The sequence below is a fragment of the Copadichromis virginalis genome, linkage group LG6, assembly GCF_057382275.1.
Source record: "Copadichromis virginalis isolate Kocher_CV1m ecotype Utaka linkage group LG6, C_Virginalis_male_GT1.1, whole genome shotgun sequence".
In the NCBI taxonomy this organism is placed as follows: domain Eukaryota; kingdom Metazoa; phylum Chordata; class Actinopteri; order Cichliformes; family Cichlidae; genus Copadichromis; species Copadichromis virginalis.
Window position 1 is genome coordinate 26,479,927 of NC_140623.1, and position 20,354 is coordinate 26,500,280.

At 40.5% G+C, this 20,354-nt stretch overlaps 1 protein-coding gene across 3 annotated transcripts in view; it reads right to left on the reverse strand.

Moving 5' to 3' along the window:
- The window catches only part of grin2bb (glutamate receptor, ionotropic, N-methyl D-aspartate 2B, genome duplicate b), a 136,796-nt gene that overhangs the window by 5,412 nt on the left and 111,030 nt on the right, over window positions 1-20,354 (reverse strand). For all 3 annotated transcript variants that reach the window (XM_085459527.1, XM_085459528.1, XM_085459526.1), the window contains exons 11-15: window positions 18,961-19,086; window positions 16,984-17,213; window positions 15,489-15,649; window positions 14,013-14,200; window positions 3,738-3,976 (exon numbers count right to left, since the gene is read on the reverse strand). In XM_085459527.1, the coding sequence (XP_085315653.1) occupies window positions 3,738-3,976; window positions 14,013-14,200; window positions 15,489-15,649; window positions 16,984-17,213; window positions 18,961-19,086 (944 nt within the window). The remainder of the gene's footprint in view (window positions 1-3,737; window positions 3,977-14,012; window positions 14,201-15,488; window positions 15,650-16,983; window positions 17,214-18,960; window positions 19,087-20,354) is intronic.

Consider the following 20,354-nt stretch of genomic DNA (forward strand, 5'->3'; position numbering starts at 1 on the left):
ATAATAATAATAATAAAGATAAAAGATGAAGTAACATGTTTTTAGTATTTTATTTATTCCAAATGATCATCCAGATGTCTGTGACATGTGATGACAAACACCATAATGGAAGGCCTTAGTCATCACATGCTTAAACTCATATATTTTTGCATATGCTGAACAGGCAGTCAGACATGCTGTAACTGTGGGGTAGAAAACAGCATGAACACCATACGGCAGGTGTCTCAAACTCCAGTCCTCGAGGGCATGGAAAAGTTGCATGACACTTTGACCCTTGAGGACTGGAGTTTGAGACCCCTGTCATATGGAATATGACAGGTGTGGTTGAACTGCATGAAGACTCTGAAGTTTGTCTGGCAGGACAGGAATGTGGCCTTGTCCTGTGAGCCACTGTAAGGATGTACTTAGAGTAGAACTGGACTGTCACCGGCCTCAGGCTCTTCACCCTTTTCAAAGACAAAGCAGTCATTTAGATAAAATATTAGATATTGTTTACCTGTAAATGCACAAAGTAAATTTAGAAATGTAATTATTGTCAAGAGTGAACAAGTACTGATAGTGTAATCTACAGCTGTGGCCAAACGTTTAGAGAATGAGAAGTGTTGTTTGCTTATTTACAAAGTTTGCTGTTTCAGTGATAGTTGTATATCACATTATATCACTTCAAACAGAGGTGATCCAGTAATGCTGCACTAATGAATTAGACTAACTATTCACTTTAGCTAAAGTTATTAAGTTAGCTAAAGAGTTGGGATGCTGTGTAAGGCATAAATAAAGCTAAAATACAAAGGTTTGGGCACCGTTTTGCATGTTTCCCTACTGTAGGGGTCTCTGCAAGCATTCTGAGAGGGTCCAAGATGACAACTTTGGAATTCTACTAGAAACAGTCGATCATATTTGTTTGTCAAAGCTGAATTCAGGGCAAACTACGCTAAATTAGCGTTTTTAGCTAACAGCTACAATAAGCATAACAGTTACTGTACGGCTATCATTTGTTAACATGACGCTTGTTCTTATACATGTAATACATTTATTACCAACCTGAGAGTTTATCCGCTGGTCATTCGACATGACGAATGACTTCTGAAGCCTTAATTCAGCTCAAGACGCTGTAGATGCCCGTCGGTGACACTTTCGGTCCGCTAGTAAAACGTAGTTCTATTAATCTGCGCTTGAACCGGAACCGGATGTAAGTTCCAAAAAACTGAATTTTGGAACTGAAATTGAATTGTAGAACTGAAACTGAATGGTGAGAAGTGAAACTGAAAGTATTCGAGAGCTGAATTTTTAAAGGATAAAATGCAGTTTCAAAGCAAATCAATTCATTTTCAAAATATAAAATTCAATTTCAATTTAGTGATGATCATTTTCAAACCATAAATTCAATTTCAAATTAGACTAATTCAAATTCAGTTTTCAAAAGCATTTATTCAAGTTACAATTCAGATTCAATCTGAGCAATTCAAATTCAAATTGAACTTATTCAAATTCAGTTTCTGATGGCACAGATTTCTGCCCATACATCTGCTTGACTAATCCGCTCTTGAGTTGTAGGAGACAATTCTGAAATTTGTCTGCAACTAGAATTTATTTAATTCAACAAGTGACAAGCTCTTCTCACGCTTTGTAAAAAAAAAAAAAGAAAAAGAAATCTAACACAGATGGAGGTTGCTACCATTTCAAAAACACAGAAGACAGTGTGCTTCAGTAGCGCTTATGGCCTGCACTCTCTTTTATTGTCCTTCTGGTCATTCTGAGTAGGTGTAAACCAGATTACCTTACAATTAGAAACACCTTCATCCTTAAGACCAAACCCATAAACAGCAGTGTCCCTTTTTCCTGGGCAATAATAACTAAGGCAATTTGCATACAACAGCAACCTGCTTCTTAAAAGGTAACATTATGCAAATGCTTGACACTTCAAATGACTATTTATATGGACCCAATTTACATAGGGAGGAGGTGACAAGGTAAAAAAAAAAAAAGGTTTCAGCTTCTCTCAGGTTTCATTTTTAGCATGCTAACTCCCTCTGCTTACAAACAAGCACGGCACAATGAATGACTTCCAGGAGAGAGGCTCTGAAAATGTGTCCAAATCTTAATGATTTCTGTGTCTCGCTTCTTGACGATGGCTCGCTTTTCACCTCAGCTCCAAGTGCAGGTATTTCTAGCAGACAGAAGCACATTTGCTTTTCAGATATGGATAACAAACAGTTTGTGTCAAGCCTCTGAAATGCCTACTTTTTGTGTTAATTTGTTATTTCCAAAGAACCAATCAATTCCATTCAATTCAGTTTTATTAATGTAGCACCAAATTACAACAATAATTGCCTCAAGGTGCCTTATATTGTAAGGTAGAGACCCTACAATAATACAGAGAAAACAGAGAAAACCCCAACAAGCATATGACTCCCTGTGCTCATGCCCCTATGAGCAAGCACTTAGGTGACAGCAGGAAGGAAAAACTCCCTTTTAACAGGAAGAAACCTAGAGCAGAACGAGGCTGTCATCGACGAGGGCCGGTCATCTGCCGTGACCGGTTGGAGGTGAAGGGAGGAGGATGTAACAAAACTGATAAAAATACAGGATAAGCCATTTGTGTTAGAGTTGATGGGCGTTATCGGGTGTTTAGCTGATGACAAAGTGTCTCAGTACTTCTTTACGGTCATATTTGTAGAGGCTGGAAATTTTTTATTTTTTTTTAAGTTTTCCTGGGCTTTGTTTCTCTTTTTTGTACTTATACCTGGCCTGCTGAGAAGCACCTGCAGGATCGAACATCAGGGCCATGAAGCGTCCTTTCTTCTTTTTTCTGTTTTTGCACTGACATGTGAACAGCAGAGCTTCAACATCAACATATTGACTTGTCATCATAGAAAAGACAAAAATGCACCCAAGTTCACTCAGATTTCTTGTCTTAGTGTACTGATCATGTGATTTAGCACAGCATTTGCTCCATGCTCTTTAGGAAGAGCTGCTGTTGTCGCTCCTGGATGCTGTAACGTTGCATAACTTCTCATATATGTAGTCTAAGTGCTATCTTTTGAAGCTGTTTTTCACCATTTCATGTGAACATGCAGTTCTGGTAACCATTACAATTAAAGTTATGGCTTTCTCCCTGTTAAGTGTGACAGAGACCTCGAATTAAATGCCAAATAAGTTCCCCAGAGGTGTTACCAAGATGGCTGCCAGAGGGTAAGATCAGTTTCTGGAAGGACATTTGTTGCCTATGTTATTTATTTAAGATGCAGCTGTTGTAAACCCATATATCAGTGCTTTCAGAGGTCAGTTATGTTACTGCCCTGCAATGATCTCTAAAGTAATCCACCAATAAAGTAAAATAGGATTTTTTCTTGTTGCATTAATTCCACTAAATAAAATATGAAATAGATGTTAACTAACAAAAGTGACACTGAAATGCACATAATTGGATAAAGGATAAACACCTTCTTTGTCTATGACTGGCAGTATTAAATTGAGTTTGAATAGATAATAACGGGCTCTAGCAGCTATCTGGAGTATTTTTTTTATATCACTAGAATTTGTTTTTGTTGTTAACAACAGCCTGAGCTAAAAAAAAAAAAAAAAAGAAGCTGCAGGTAGCTCAGGTGAGTCATCGCATCTCCCTGACTGACTCCATCCACCTCAACCACAGCCAGTGGTTTTAAAACAGCCACTCCTGTGATCTTTCTGTCAGAAGGACAGAGGTCAGACCTAAAATAAAACACGAGCACACTCACTCTGCTAATGGAAAAGGTGAATCCGGGCTTTCCAGAGCACACGCCCATGAAGCAGAAGCGCAGCTGCCAGTAGAACAAATGTTCACAGATGAAGGTGATGAATGACAGAACCATGGCAGCCCCGAGCATGTAGAAGACCCCTGCCATGTTGTCCACGTCCAGCTGACTGCTCATCACCTCGTTCTTCTCATTGTGGCAGATGCCCGTCAGCCAGAGGGCCTCCAACTCCTCCATCTCACCTGGAGACACATACACACCGGTCAAAAGCGCTGGTCAAGTGTGACATGCAGATGGGTTTGTAGGTGTCTAAATGTATAAATATGTGTACAAAACAAGACGGCACTTGTTTGGTTTTTTCTAGATGGGCCATTGTTGCCAAAAACAGCTCAGGTCTCATGTACATGCAACAAATGTCACGTTCTATTATTCTGACTGAATGCCCCCCAGGCAAGCCTCCTCATTAAGGACTGCTTATGCAAGGCTAACCCCTTTGTTGTGTTGGTGGGGGGGGGGGGGGGGACCAAAAATACAACTGCCTGCTGGGACTCAGCAGTCCTAGGAGAGGAAGTGTGCATGGTCATGTGAGAAGGGTTTCCGTCTAAAAACTGTGTCGCCGCCAGTTCCGCATCCCCGGGGAGATTACTAAAGGGGGAGGACACGTCCAGAGAGATTTGTTAGATCTGTGTATGAGCTTATGGTGTGTATAAGGTATTTTCCTGCTGCTTACATAAAACTATTGTGTGTGTGAGTGTTTGCACACATAGGTGTGGTCGTGTGCACTGTGTTTGTATCCAGAGGGGTCAAATTCTGCTTTTCTACCAGATTTGATGGGTGTCACAGAAGTACACACAAGTCCTTCAACACTAGTGTCCTGATGATTAAATACAGCGAGATAATGGCCCTGTTTTATAGAACAATAGAGTCTGCATCAGGAGGTTGGAGCGGTCGAGGGAGAAGTGGTTGACACAATATCAGATTTTCCCCACACAATTACGATTGCTGTGCATTTATTGCAGTGTTTGTCAATTTACAGTGAACAATACTAACAAATTAACACCAATAAAGTCCAATAAGAACTTTTTGACTCCACTATTCTTCCTAATGAGGCAAATAGTAAAAACGAAATAAATAAAAAGACATGGATAAACAAGTATGAACAAACATTGTGTACCCACTGCTGAGTTTACATAGAAAATATCACGAAGCAGCAGAGCACAGTGACTTTGTTCAAACCAGTGCTCGGTGGTTCTGGATTATTTACGCTTGTATCATATGCACATTTTTTAAAATTATTGCTGGTATTTTCAACACACGCAGATTACATTGTAGATCGTTTAGGAGTTTTGTGTTTTGCACTTTGGAAAACATATCAAATGTTTAAACAAAGAAAATGTAAGAACAAAATAAGGTCATTTTGAATTTGATGGCAGCAACATCACGAGTTGAGTCCATTATTATCTGCATAATAATGTTGCTCTTAATTAAACCTATATATACCTTTCAGCATCAATGGTGCCTTTCCAGTTCATTAGACTCTAACAAACATGTTCCCATCCCAACACATAACATCCCAACACTATGTGACAAATCGTCAGTATGTTATGCGCTCGGAGGCATGAGAGCTGTTTGGAATCACTTTGGAAAACACGATCTGATAGGGTTAAGGTTTTGGTTAAGGATTAAGGTTATAGTTAGGCCTGGAATGGAGGGCTGGAGCCTCTGCTCTGGAAACGGAGATGTGTTACCGCCACAAGTGGTAATCTGTTAGATTCAATTGAGAATCCGGATCGTCTCAAAAGGATGTGGAAGGGTACCTTTCACGTTACTATGCAATGCCTCGGGCCGTTACAAATCATCGGTATGTGACACGTTGGGAATGAGAATGCTCTAACACCAGATTCAGGCTTTTGAACTGAGCTCTGATTACAAGCCAGATGGAGCCTCTTCTCTTTGGTCTGGAGAATGCAGAATTCATGTTTTACGAAAAGAATCTTAAATTCAAAATTGACATTTTCCACTTAGTCTTATTACATTTTCAAAGAGGTTAGGTCAAAAGAAGACGGCGGTGTTTCTGGATCATTTTCATATATGACTACGTTTTTGCAACATACATTTTTAGATGACGCAGTCGTCTCACAGACACTGATTTCTGGAAGTGTTTCTGAGTCCGTGCAGTGATTTCTATGACAGAATCATGCAGTCCTGCCCGAGCAGCCAAAGATTACAAACAGTTTTGATTTATGGACTTGTCCCTTGCGCACAGAGATTTCTCCAGATTCTCTGGATGTTTTGCTGATACTATGTAATATACATGATTAGAACTTCAGTTTTGCAATTTTACATTGCAGAACAATATTCTATAATTAGGATGAAGTTCCACAGCTTGCAGACACAGTTTTGTTTGCAGATTGGGGAATCTCTGTCCATCTTTGCCTCTGAGAAACTCTGCCTGTCAAACATGCTCTCTTTATAGTTCAGTTCAATTCAGTTTTATTAATATGGCACCAAATCACAACAATACAACTTTATGCTGTAAGGTAAAGACCCTACAATAATACAGAGAAAACCCTAACAATCACATGTAGCCAGTGTTGGGAAGGTTACTTTTAAAATGTATTCCATTACAGAATACAGAATACATGCCCCAAAATGTATTCTGTAACGTATTCCGTTACGTTACTCAATGACAGTAACGTATTCTGAATACTTTGGATTACTTAATATATTATCATGCTTTTTACAACAACGTGAATGTACTATTGCTGTGTGATTTATTACTATTACTGAAGGTCCGCGACTCCGAGCTGTAGTAAAGGGACCTCTGACTAATACGGCGGGGTCCCTGTCGGCTGGTAGCCGAAAAATAGCTTTACTTTGTTGTGTGGGTCAACTTTTCTTGCGAGAGACAGAGAGAGACATTGAAAGACTACTCAAACGGAACTTATTGTTTTCGGAGGAAAACACGAACACGGTGTACAGTCGAGTCTTAATAGCTTACTTACAACTGGGCTCGTCAGGCACTCTTCTTGGCTGAAGTGGTTATTATTATATTTACATGCTTCCAGCTCCCGTTTTTCCTCGATGACAACTCGTACCTTTCCACTCCCCTTTTTCTCTCTCCCTCCTCGCGCTCACAGACCCATAATGTGTATGGCAGTCCATTCTCCCTGCAACACGGACTACACTGGCCATGATGCTACATTCTTTAGAGCTATGCTTGTAGCATTCTGCCTGTTAGCTTAGCACAACAACAACAACGAAAAGGCGCTCTCTCACCCAGGAAACACACAGTCGCAGAGAGAGAGAGAGAGAGAGAGAGCGTCGCCCTGTAACCATGGCAACCGTAGCGCTGCCGCCTGGAACAACAGAACGTAGCTGTCAAACAAAACCCAAACAGTCCTGACCCGCGACAAAATGAAACAGGAAAGTACCGCAGTGTAATCCATTTATTTCAACAAAGTAACTGTATTCTGAATACCACCTTTTTAAACGGTAACTGTAACGGAATACAGTTACTCATATTTTGTATTTTAAATACGTAACGGCGGTACATGTATTCCGTTACTCCCCAACACTGCATGTAGCCCATGTGTAATCACTTGCGTGACAGTAGAAAGGAAATATGCTTTTTAACAGGAAGAAACCTCCAGAAGAATGAAGCTCAGGGATGGGCGGCCATCTGCCGCTCGATGGTCCAATCATTTTACTGACTTGTTGAAAGTTCACCTAATTAGTTACAAAATGTTCCTCCAGCTGTTTCTTTTTAGTACCACTTAATTTTCCAGCCTTTTGTTACCCAACGTTTACTGCCAAATTCAAAATGAGCTAATATTTGTTTTATGAAATAAAAATGTCTCACTTTCAAAATGTCATGTTTTCTGCATTTTACTGTGAATAAAACATGGGTTTAGAATATTTGCAAATCGATGCATTCTGTTTTTAGTTACATTTTTCAACTTTTGTGTTCATTTAATTTTTGTTTGGGTGTATTGACGAAAAACTACTTTGGTTTAGGGAAAAATTGTTGCTTAGGATAAAATATTAACCCTGCATGTTAAAAAAAACAAAATATGCATGTCATCTATGTCCATATGTCGAGGTGAGAGTAAGAGACACAGTGCCAATGAAGACGGCAAAGCTGTGCACGTGTTTGAGACTCCATTGATAAAACAAAAGTATTAGACTTGCTGGGACAAACAGTAGGTTGGTACATTAAGACCAAAATGAGCCTCAGTGAGGGATACAGAGCACTGTGTTATGTGGTAGTATTAAAGTGGGGGGCTGACAGTTTTTTCATGCTGATGAGTAACACACAGATAGTCATTGGATGGACTAAAACAAGGAGTATAACCTTTCAACTTGGGGAAATGCAATCCGTTGCAAGGTGATTTTTTTGGTGATTAAAGAACTACTTTTGTCACATCAACAGAGCTGAAACAATAGAATGAGCATCACGTCACATTAGGGCAGAAAGATTTGGGAAATAAATGGCCTCAAAAAGGAAATTTAAATGATCAAAGTGGTGGGAGATTGCCTGAGAAATATTTGATAGAATAACCTACTTTTTAGACTGACTTGTGACTACAAAGCACAAATGGGAATTCATTGATTCCCTTTAAATTTCCAAACAGATGTTTAGCTCCAGCATGACTGATTCATCTAAACAGTTTGCAACAGCTCTCCAAACTGAATACTTACTGCTATTAAATCTGCATAGCTTGCGCTTTTTTTGTAGAATGTGAACCAAATTGATGATATATTAGATTAATGAGCAGAATTTATCATGTGAAAGAAATATCTATGATTAAAATTCTTCTCCTATTACTCTGCTTATTCTTATTTTTCATTGTTCCCACCCCACCCCTCTCCTCCACCTTTACCTGTTCCTCCTGATCTTGCATCATTCCTGGCTATTCTGTATGCAGTTCCACTATTTCCTGTTGCAAAGCCGCTACTGACCCCTTCCCCTCTGCATACAACTTGACTCGAACAGGAAGCAACAGAAATGAGCAAACATCGATGAGTCTGATCTCTTAACCTGTATGTGTGTTGACAGCCAAACAATCTGCAAGAGGTAATGAGAGGTAATGCTTGATGTGCTGGCCTCGTGTACACGGCAAGATTTTACTTCCATTTGGATAAATTCGTGGAGATGTGTCACAACACTCAAGCATCCACACAGCTACATGTCACAATCACATCCTTTCACAAGCCAGCACTTTAATGTACGCCACTCGGGAAGTTCCCAACAGTGTGTGTCGACGTCTGGATCAATCTGACTCCGAACGATCTGATCCAAGGTGAATGTTCTCTCCGTACTGACCTCTTTATCCATCTCGCACGACACAATGGAAAGTGATAGCACCTGGAAGGCCACGTCTGTGTATGTATGAGTGTGTGTCAGCGTGCTGTAGAGTATAAGATCTGGCAGGTAGTGAGGTGAGCAGTGTGGAGGACATGCTATCAGTCGAAGTGGAGAAGGTGTATTCTCTGAAGGCAAAGATTCACATCAGGAACAGTTGTGTCTTTTATTTCCTGAGGTACAAAATGTAACGGTAGTAGACCAAGGCAGTAGTTTCACTATTATTTTTTTAGTACAGTAGGGTACTGTGCAAAAGTCTTGAGCCACCCCTCATTTTTTTTAAATTTTGCTTGGAAAATGAGGAATAAGTTTACTGAAACATGCCATCACAGATGAAAAGATAATAAGTAAAACAGAATTTGTACAGTTTTAACAAACTTAAAAGTAAATTTTTGGTATGACCACCTTTATTCTTCAACACATCGTGAACTTCTGTGAACAAGCTTTCTGGTAGTTTCTTTAAGTAGTCTTGAGTAAATGTTTTTGAAGGCTTCTTGAAAGACATTCAAAGCTCTTCTTTGGATGTTGGCTGCCTTTTGTTCTCTTCTCAGTCAAAATGATCCTAAACTGCTTCAACAGTGTTGCCGTCAAGGCTCTGGGCAGCCAATCCATGACTGATAGGTGAGTCATGCTGAGTGTTTTTCTATTCAAAACACTCAGTGTTGAATATAAAGTGTAACATGGGGCGACCGTGGCTCAGGGGGTTGGGAGGCGTATCTGTAACCGGAAGGTCGCCGGTTCGATCCCCGCGCTCTCTGTCCTGGTCGTTGTGTCCTTGGGCAAGACACTACCGCCTACTGGTGTTGGCCAGAGGGGCCGATGGCGCGATATGGCAGCCTCGCTTCTGTCAGTCTGCCCCAGCTGTGGCTACAACCGTAGTTTGCCTCCACCAGTGTGTGAATGTGAGAGTGAATGAATAGTGGCATTGTAAAGCACTTTGGGTGCCTTGAAAAGCGCTATATAAATCCAATCCATTATTATTCAGGTTCTATTTTACTGCACTGGCTGAGCGTTTGGGATCATTGTCATGCTGAAAACTGAAACTGTTGCCAATCAGATGCATGGTATCATGGTAAGATTGGCTTCTTAAGGAAGAGACCATTTCTGATTAGGCTTCAGCAGAATCTTTGCTAGGTTGTCTGTTATGTATTGACACAACACCTTTATACCTTGAATAATAATATGCTTGAATAATTCATAGGTCACAGTTATGTGGTTTAAAAAAAAAGAAGAAAAAAATCCCTGAAAATAATCAGCTACAAGAACTAGACTGAAAACTAGTGAAAAAGCAGTCGATATCCAAAGAAACACTTTGAAAGTCCTCCTGAAAGCCTCGAGACCTCTTTTAAAAAATTACCAGAAAGTCTGGAAACAAAATATAAAGAAACGCAGGATGGCTCGAGACTTTTGAACAGTATTGAATATATAACTTTAAAGGTCAGACTCTATTTTCTGTTTCACACAAATATCAGACAAACTCTTCCGGGTCGGTCATTTCATTTAAATTAATTAATTAGACTGCATTTCCCTTTCACAGCTACCAATATGCAAAGGACATCAAACTATTTTCCTGGGGTGCTTTAGTTCCCCCTGGAGTACCCCTCGAACTTTTCCCTTGTTAACATTTCTGACTGGACTAATTTATACAAATAACACAGTCTACATTCAGCAGTTGCACGTTTCATGGGTGGAGAAACTACCACCACTGACAAGTTGGTGACAATTGGTGATTTACAGTATGTACAGTCACATGAAAAAAAGAGCTTTCCCAGGTTTCAGTGCAGTCCTAGGAAAAACTAAGTATACCCTTACTGCTTCCTCAGGAATTCAGAGGGTAAGTAGCAGCCAGATGCTACGGGCTTGAGTAAATGATTGACATCTAGTGTATACACTTCTACAAAAGCAGAAAAGTTTTCAGTTTTCCGGTCTGGAGCATTAAGGTGTATGTTAATACAACGCCACAATCTTCTGAGGAGTGGACATCCCAGCAACTCCAATTCACCCCAAAGTCAGACTCAGAGAAACTGCAAAAAAACTCTGTAGATACAAATCAGACTCCACAGGCCTTAGTTAGCGTGTTATGACAGTACAATTAGAAAAAGCCCAAACCAGTATGGCCTGTTTGGATAGGTTGCTTTTCTCAAAAAAATGAACATGGCAAAACAACTTAAGTTTGCAAAGTTTATCTGAACAAATCACAAGACGTCTGGAATAATGTTCTTTGGAAAGACAAGACCAAGGTGATTTTTGGCCAGAATGCACAGTCAATGTTTGGAGAAAACCACCACAACTCGAAACAGCATATCAGCGAAAACACCTCATGCTAACTGTCAAGCACGGTGGTGGCGGGGTGATGATTTGAGCCACAGGACCTTGGCCCATTGCAGTCATTCAGTCAGCCATGAACTCCCTAAAGCTTGGTTCATGCAACAGAACAATGATCCCAAGCAGACCAACAAATCTATAACAGAATAGCTGAAAAAGAAAACAACTAAGCTGTTGCAATGGCCCAGTCAAAATCCACACATCAAAGGTCGTGGTCAGACCTTAAAAGAGCTGTGCATAAAAAAATGAGTGCAAAAATCAATAAATTGAAGCAATGTGTAAAAAATACTGGGGCAAAATCCCCCAACAAAGATGTGAGAGACTGACAAAATCACAGAAAAAAAATTCAAGTTATTGCTGCTAAAGGTGGTTCTACAAGCTTTGAATAATGGAGTGTACTTGGTTTTTCACGGGACTGTGATACAGATGAGCTGAATTCATTCTAGGTTCACTATAGTTTCATTTGTCACCTATCTCACTGCACGAACCTCTGCCAGCAGTTTGTAGCCAACCCTCGTCCAAAAGGAGTTGCAAAGTTTGCACCATCACTGTGTACCCAAACCTTGTTTGCTAGCCCAATACTCTGATCATGTAGAGGGTGGCAGCTCAATACTAAGCCTCTCGTGGATCAGTGCTCTCATCATCATCACTCTTTTAGAATGACATCAAACATCCTGCTGCTTTCTTTCAGTCACCACCCAAAACACACGGAGCTGGAGCTTAAAACAAAACAGAACCGGCAAACTGAGAGCATTGCTCTGTGATGCATACAGTATCACATTTCACAGACGGTGTCAACACCATTATTTTCTAGTTCCTCTCCTTTGAGTCCTGTATTCAGGACTCTGCCTCCTTTATATTGAAATAACACCATATTGATGTAATGGTGCCACCATAATATATGATGAAGCTGCAGCACCAATTTAAAGAAAGATAAATGTGCTGGTTATAAGCACTCAGCCCCAGAACTCCCTGCACATATCACGTATCACCCAGTGGAGGTGGTGAAGGTTTTAAAAATGTATGTACTTTTCATTGTAGACTGAGCTTTAAAGTTTTTATATGTTTGTATCTATTAAACTGTACATCAGTCAAAAAATGGGAAGGACTTTACTTTCAAGTGGACCTATTATTCTTTTCTGACACACACACACACACACACACACACACACACACACACACACACACACACACACACACACACAGATATATGTATAAATACATATATGTGAGTGTGTGTGTGTGTGTGTGTGTGTGTGTGTGTGTGTGTGTGTGTGTGTGATAAAATATGGCCAGTTTTTTTTCTAATTTTGGATTTTTGTGAATGACAGTAAACATCCCTGTTCCTATTTTTCTGTTTAAGATGGCTATACCCACCAGACGATACCTACCTGGTAACCATACCCACCTGAGATGAACACACCCACCTGCTGTCCATACCTTGTGTTCACGAGGAGCAGTCGATCATAGTAAAGGAGGCTTAAAGTGAGAAGAGGTGCTAAAACTGCTTATTTTAGACAGTGGATGATCTATGGGTGTTCAATATTACAAAGGTAAAAAGAAAACTTTGACTTAAGCAAAGTTACTATATTTTTATTTTGACTCAAAACAGAGTCAAAATCGAAATATAGAATTTTTAATGGCCGTATCAAACCCCCTTCGATATATTACTGCTGCAGACAAACATTCAAATCATGTCACTGATATATGTATAGGACCATCCTTACTGATGTGCTCCAGACCGAGCCTGAACAAATCAAATATATTTAAGGTGTTCGAGCTGAATTTGGTTTTTCCACCTAATCACTCTGCCGTTCCGTAGGCCCTGTTCCTGAAATCAATGTGGAGACATAAGACGATCACAACAATCGAACAACATCTACAGGGTTCAGCATTTCAAGACCACCTTTGTCCAGCTTTACTCCTAGCAATGTTCAGTTAAGGTCAATATTTAATTTCTTTGCCAAAGCGGGCTTTTGCAAAAACACCTCCCGAGCTACCAAATAACCAAACCATCCCCCGTTGAAACTTTCATTTCTACAGCCACAGCAGCTGCAGCCTTTCAGGCCTGCTGGTACCGCGCTGTTGATTAAGGCCTGCGATGAGCCAACCTGGCTCTGGAGGACTCATCCTGCAGCTCGACAGCCTCGCTGACTGCTGGGTTTCATCAGCAGGCTCTTGGGTTGTCACCATAGCGAGCACCGGCCACCTTCTGAGTCACTGCTCCTTCCATGACTCCAGTTTTACTACCCCGATGAGAGCATGACTTCACTTTGTTATTTTCAACCTGAATGATTATTGTACAAATTAAGGCTGCAGCAGAAGTTTCTTAAAAGTAATGGTCTATTTAATTTGCCTGTAATATCACTATCACAACATTACTTGCCCAAGCCCTCTCTGCAGTAGGCAATAGTCACTGCAGTTATGACACTAAAAACACATCATTATCTTTAAAAAACTAAATTTACATGACAATTATCTAATCTTTTAAGACTGTGATGACTTGCATAACTTGTATAATTGTTATATGAGATACGAGACACTAGAATATTTATTAATTTCCTGTATTGCATCATTTCACTCCTTACCATCTCCAAATAGCATCAGAATAGCCAGATCCACGGCCCGTTTCCACCCTGAGTCTTTCTGGATGGCGATGCCGTATCCGGTGGAGGCAAACACTTTGCCGCTCCCGATGGTGACCAGCTTACACCCCTCATCTCTGCCAGCCATGTAGTTTAGCACTGCAGCGTCATAGATGAAGGCATCCAATTTGCTGTGAAGGATGACAGAAGAAAAATGAGCTGGAAGTCAAAGCTGTGAAGCCACCTTCACCACAAATAGTGACAATGTTCAAATCACCGATTCATTATGTCAAATGGAGATTTTAAGACACTGAATCACAATCATCTGTGTCATTGAATGGTCTGAGAGGTTCCCTGTAAAGTACGGTGTGATTAGGCAGTAAAGAAAAAAGGCGGGTAAGTCATTTTTAATGATATGTTTGTCTCTGCACATTTTTGCATGTTGACCTGACCTGGTATCCACTGCACTGACTGCAAACTCCAAGCTATGCTTGTTTATGATTAATTGGTATTAATTCTCTTTTTTTCAGGTAACAGTTAATAAGAAATTGCAAAACACTGAGAAAATTTACAAGGAAATTGAGTTTCTCTCATATAAAGTGCTACAAGGCAAGACTGTGTGATCTTTTTAAGGCAGTAATAGCACAGAGGCAATTCAAGTAAAATACAAATAAAATATAAATTAGTACAGTAAACCAGGTAGGAGAAATTTAGGCCATTAACTCTTCTGTAATGAGGAAAGGAATCTATTTTAGGTTGTTCTCTTGTCATGGAAATTGTTTAGGTGTCATCATGTGATAGATAACACCTAAACACCGGTCATAGAGTTCAAATATAAACCTCGCTGTTTAAATGACCAATTCCATTCAGATGTGAAGAAGTAAAATATATCACTTTTGTTTCCAGTGTTGAGAACGAATCTTCAAGCCCAGTAACTAAACTGACCATGAGACCAAAGTGTTTCAGGGTCTGGGGTGGTGAACTGCCATGTTTCCTGTAAAACCTCTGCATTGTGTTCTATCCATATTAACCCTGGGTTAACAGATACAATGACATGACGGTCTTCAGATTGGTGACAAATCTCCACCAAGGGCCCCTCAGGGCTCCAGGACCTCTGTGCCCTTCATCACAGGTTCGTCCCTGTTCTGTTTTCTTCAGCCGTGGTGGGTGAAAGCGTTTGAAGACAGGGAGAGAGAAAGAGTGAAGAGGAAGTAAAGATGTTACCTAGCTTTCAGAGCAAACGCATGCTACGCTGCTATTCTGGGTGCCAGTGGCAGGCAGATACGCTGCCCACCCACATTACCCAGAATGCTCTCTTTTCCTCTGTCTCCCTCTCCTTTTTCCTTCATCATCTTTTCTGTGTATTGCATCAGTACAGGACCTTACGGCTCCATAACACAGTCTCTCTTCTCCCTCCTGAAATCTTTTCAACTCCCTCCTAGCGTCCCACATCAGGCCCGCTATCTCTCTGCTCCTCACCCAGTCTTCAGACTGTACAGGGCTTCGTCTACATTCTTCTGGTGGAAGCTCGTCATGTAGGCATGCATGTCCCGGTAGTTGTTGCGGATGTTGCGTTCTGTGCTCCCATTGGGCACCGTGCCGAACCGGAACGGCGGTGAGAATTCGTTAGGCTTCTGGAACTGCGGTGGGGGGTTTCGGGAAAAGAAAACACACAGAGAAAAGAGCAGTGAGCTGCATCAAATATCCTTTTAATGCACTGTTAAGCAGGACTTTAGCAAGCTTAAAATCAACTAACTGTTTAGAGATGTGAAGAATCCTTGGACATGTTTAGACAAATATGTATGACTCATCAGATCAAGTTCAGAATAAAGATCTGCAATTTATGTTAGAAGCATAAAAATGCTGAAAAGATCAAAGCAGCAGTTTTAGTTTCTTAGTTTTATTTCTTATTTAATTACTTGATGCAATCGTTAATTTTTTAATTTTTCTAGATTAAATGACAAATTCAAAATGCACATCAGTCTCATCCATCCATCCATACAGGGTTGTGTCCCCTTATGAGAAGCAATCTGTGCAATCGTTTTGCAATCAAGTGTGGAAAGATGTTGAGAGTGTAACACCCTCGACCTCTGGACAGAGGAAAAATAAAAATTTAAATGCAACCGCCAGGCAAGCATTTTTTTTATTTGTTGTAAGGAGGTTCTATCTATTTTTACTCTGTGACTGAGCTATTACATTAAACTACCAGTTACAATAAGCTAACGGCCCCATTCTGAAAAACCACATGTTGCACCTGCATCAAAACTAGCTACAGTAGCAAGTTAGCAGAGAGATCAAATAAGTTCAAAGCACTGAATCGAAACACTCATCCATAATATTTTGGGGGTTTTTGGTCTCATCTTCCTCCCCTCACCCCCCACCGGTCACAGCAGATGGCTGTTCCTCCCTGAGCCTGGTTTTGTCGAAGGTTTCTTGCAGTTAAAAGTGAGTTTTTCCTTCCCACTGTGTGCTTGCTCAAAGCAGGCTGCTGTCTGCAGTAATACAGGCTCCTTAACTTACAAAATAAAGCACCTTTAGGTGGCTGTTGTTGTGATTTGCTGCTATATAAATAAAACTGAATTGAATGGTAAATGGTAAATGGCCTGCATTTGTATAGCGCTTTTCTAGTCCTAAGGACCCCAAAGCGCTTTACACTACATTCAGTCATTCACCCATTCACACACACATTCACACACTGGCGATGGCAAGCTACATTGTAGCCACAGCTGCCCTGGGGCGCACTGACAGAGGCGAGGCTGCCGGACACAGGCGCCACCGGGCCTTCTGACCACCACCAGTAGGCAAACATGGGGCTAGTATCTTGAATATTCATTCTAAATAGAAAAAGTAAATTAATAAAAAAATAATAAAACAGACACTAGTTTCACTCCAAATTAAGTAGCCCACTCTCACATGTGTTCACACCCATCTGCTCCTTCACCCCACAAACTATCACATTGCCTTAAATTCACACCTTTTTGTCTGACAGGCCTGACACCTGGTCAACGTACTCCTCCTGGATCATGAAGGCAGCCAGGTTGGCAGTGTAGGATGCCAGGAAGATGACAGCAAAGAAGGCCCACACTGACACCATGATCTTACTGGTGGTGCCTTTGGGATTCTGCACAGGGACAGAGTTGTTGAAAACCAGACCCCAAAGCAGCCAGATGGCCTTACCGATGGTGAAGGAGGGGCCGCCGGGCTCTGGGAGACAGAATGACAGGAGAGGAGGGGGAGGAGGAGGAGGATGCAAAGCAAAATGGGAGAAGCCATCAGACTGCTGAACACGTCATAGACACCTCAGCTTCACTACTGGAACTTCAACATTATGCACTCCACACTGTATATAAATGCCACTTGTTTTGCACATATTCAACTCTGTATATTTTATATATTTTATTATTATTATTATTATTTTTTTTTTTTTTTTTTTTTTTTTACTATTTAATTTGTAAAAATGTGTATACACACACACACACACACACACACACACACACACACACACACACACACACACACGTAGGAAAATATTTAGTATACACATCCAGAAATGCATACACTATTATATATTGTACATATATTTATTAGTTTCAGATTGGCCATTCTTGTATTTTGCTCGTTTGTGTTGTTGTGTTTGCACATCTCTGTTGCTTGTGGGGCTCGCACACAAGAATTTCACTCGCATGTGCTGTGCCAGTGTGCCTGCACATGTGATGTGACAATAAAAGTGATTTGATTTGATTTGAAAAAGGGATCAGTTTCACAGATCACAGGTATTACCTTGCTTTATCTGCATTTACTCATTGAAGGACTCATTTGATGGATGGGAGGAACACGGCATAGATTTAGCCCCATCCTTTAGTTTGTCAGTGATCGCAGGATGTGCTCTACAGTCAACATCTGTTCTTCCAGACATGGCAATGACAACCCACTGTTACACACTACTAACTCTGCTCCACCTACCTCTACGGGAGTATGACAAGGTGGCAGGAAGGATACACTACCTACCACAGAAATGAGGAGAGGGACGAAGGGAGGTGGGGGGGAGATGGGCGCACAGCAGGCTGCAATTACATATGCTACAGCTGCAGCAGCAGTACAGGACAACAGCCTTACACAACCCAGCGATTAAGTGACACAACCCATAAGACATTCAGAAAACAGCACTGTAGGAAACATTACTCCAAACTATTTTATTCCCTTCGGTCCTTGAAAGAAAAAAAAGGCTGTAAGCAGCAATATAACACTTCTCTGATTTTATCTTGAGAGGTTGCTATTGTGGCAACCTAATACAATCCTCAGAGTCAAACAGAGCGAGCATATAAAAGCTAGAGGGAAAAAAAGGAAACCCAGAATGAATATGAGCCATTGATTTTGATAGGCAAGTTGATATGAATGGAGTGCTGAGACTGCATTTGATTCAACAGGGTAGTGTTGTTTGATACTGTCAGACATCATTAGACCTGACATACATTTTCAGTGTAAGGTACCAGATCTTGTTAACTGTATTCAGCAGTTTTACAACCGTAGATGTGGCGGTGTAATGCTGCTGTACTATTTGAGAACAGAAACGATTTTGTAATGCAGGAACAGAGGAGTCTTTGTTTTTGCGCAGCGATGCTAAGAATACTTAAGATCAGCTATCTGGTTCTTGCCAATGATCCTTTACATTAGTGAAAGAGCTTAAGTGACTATAGATGCAGATAAGCACTCAAGACATCAAGTAGGAAGTCCCAGAGCTCCAGTTGAACTCATTCAGACGGGATTGTCAAAGTAATTTAGCACCTGGAGGGCTCAGTTTGAATGCTGCATTCAAGTTAACAAAGCCTGCTGGCTAAGACTGCATTAGAGCACATCAGATTGCCTAAAAATGTACCTCATTGTTACCTTTTAGCAGCAGGAATCGAGTGGGTCTGGGTTTGTGTGTTAATGGACGTGTGTGTCCTCTCACCTCGTCCGTCTGCCAGACAGCGATTGTAACCCACCGGGCTAAAGTACTCAAACACAAACACAGCCACTGCCGACACGATCAGCAGCATCACAAACATCATCACCCAGACGTCGGCACTGAAGGGCTCTGAAAGAGAGAGGGAAACAGGGAGGGAGGTTGTGAGAAGACAGAGAAAGGAAGTTCATTAAAGCAAATGAAAGTAAATTATAATATAACCCCCCACCCCCTCCTCCCCACCACCACCCCTCGGGTATCAACATGCCTATTTGTATTCAGACGCTATGTGCTTTGTGCTTGTCACATTTATGGATTTTGTCTGAGTTTCTGTGAACACTAACAAGCACCTCTGAAGAGAAACACTGAGAAGGAGGCACGTTTTCCAATTGCTTTGTAGTTTGTATCGTATATTATGGTCTGTGACAAACACCACAGTGTTGTAGCTGACAAAACAATCCCCACCAAAGGTTCACCAGACAGCTCTTCCTGAGCAGTTCACAGTCAGTTAAATTTGTCCAATTTTCAGCTCTATAGTATTTTGCAGTTTCATTTTTCTAAGCACTTTCATGAGGTCCAACTCTTTTCCTTTCATTCTTTACATTACATCACTTTTTAAACAATAACAAATCAGCATATTTATAGTACTGTTTAAAGTCTTAACAACCCCTCATTTCATAATGTTTTGCTTAGAAAATGGGACATTTTCTTTATTGAAATGTGTGTAAACATATAGGGAAATACAACATGTAAGTATATAAGGAAAAAAGAGTTTGTACAATTGTAATGAGCTTGAGAGTCGATGTTTGGTACGTCAACTCTCTTAGGCAGCATTTTTGTCCTTTCTTTCTATAGGAATAGTTCTTTAAGTGTTTTGGGATCATTGTGATGCTGAAAACGTAATTATTACTTAATTAATTTGCCCATCAGACACTTACCAGATGGTGTTACACGGTGGATCAAACTTTGATGGATGTTTATAATTCTAATGAATTTTGACAAGATCCCCAACAACACTTTGCCGAAACGCATCCCCAAACCATGACAGGGCCACTCCATCAGACCTATTGTCACTGATTTTCAGTCCAGTTCTTGTGTGTCCTTTGCTTAATAATGGATTTTGTCCTCCACTTGTGCAGTTTCCTCAAATATTTTTTGAAGTTTTTAAGTAATAGCTCTTTGGGAATCACCTTGTTGGTGCAACTTAAGAAATGAAAGAAGAAAGAAACGTGTTTTTGTAACAGGCTTATTATATTTTTACTGCTAGCGCTTTAAATATTATAAATAGCTAAACTAATAAAGGACAGAGGACCTTTTACTTTGACGGAAACATGCACTGGAAACACACTGCATTTGTCAAATCATGAAAAATTAGCTGACAAAACAAGATGATTGTAGTT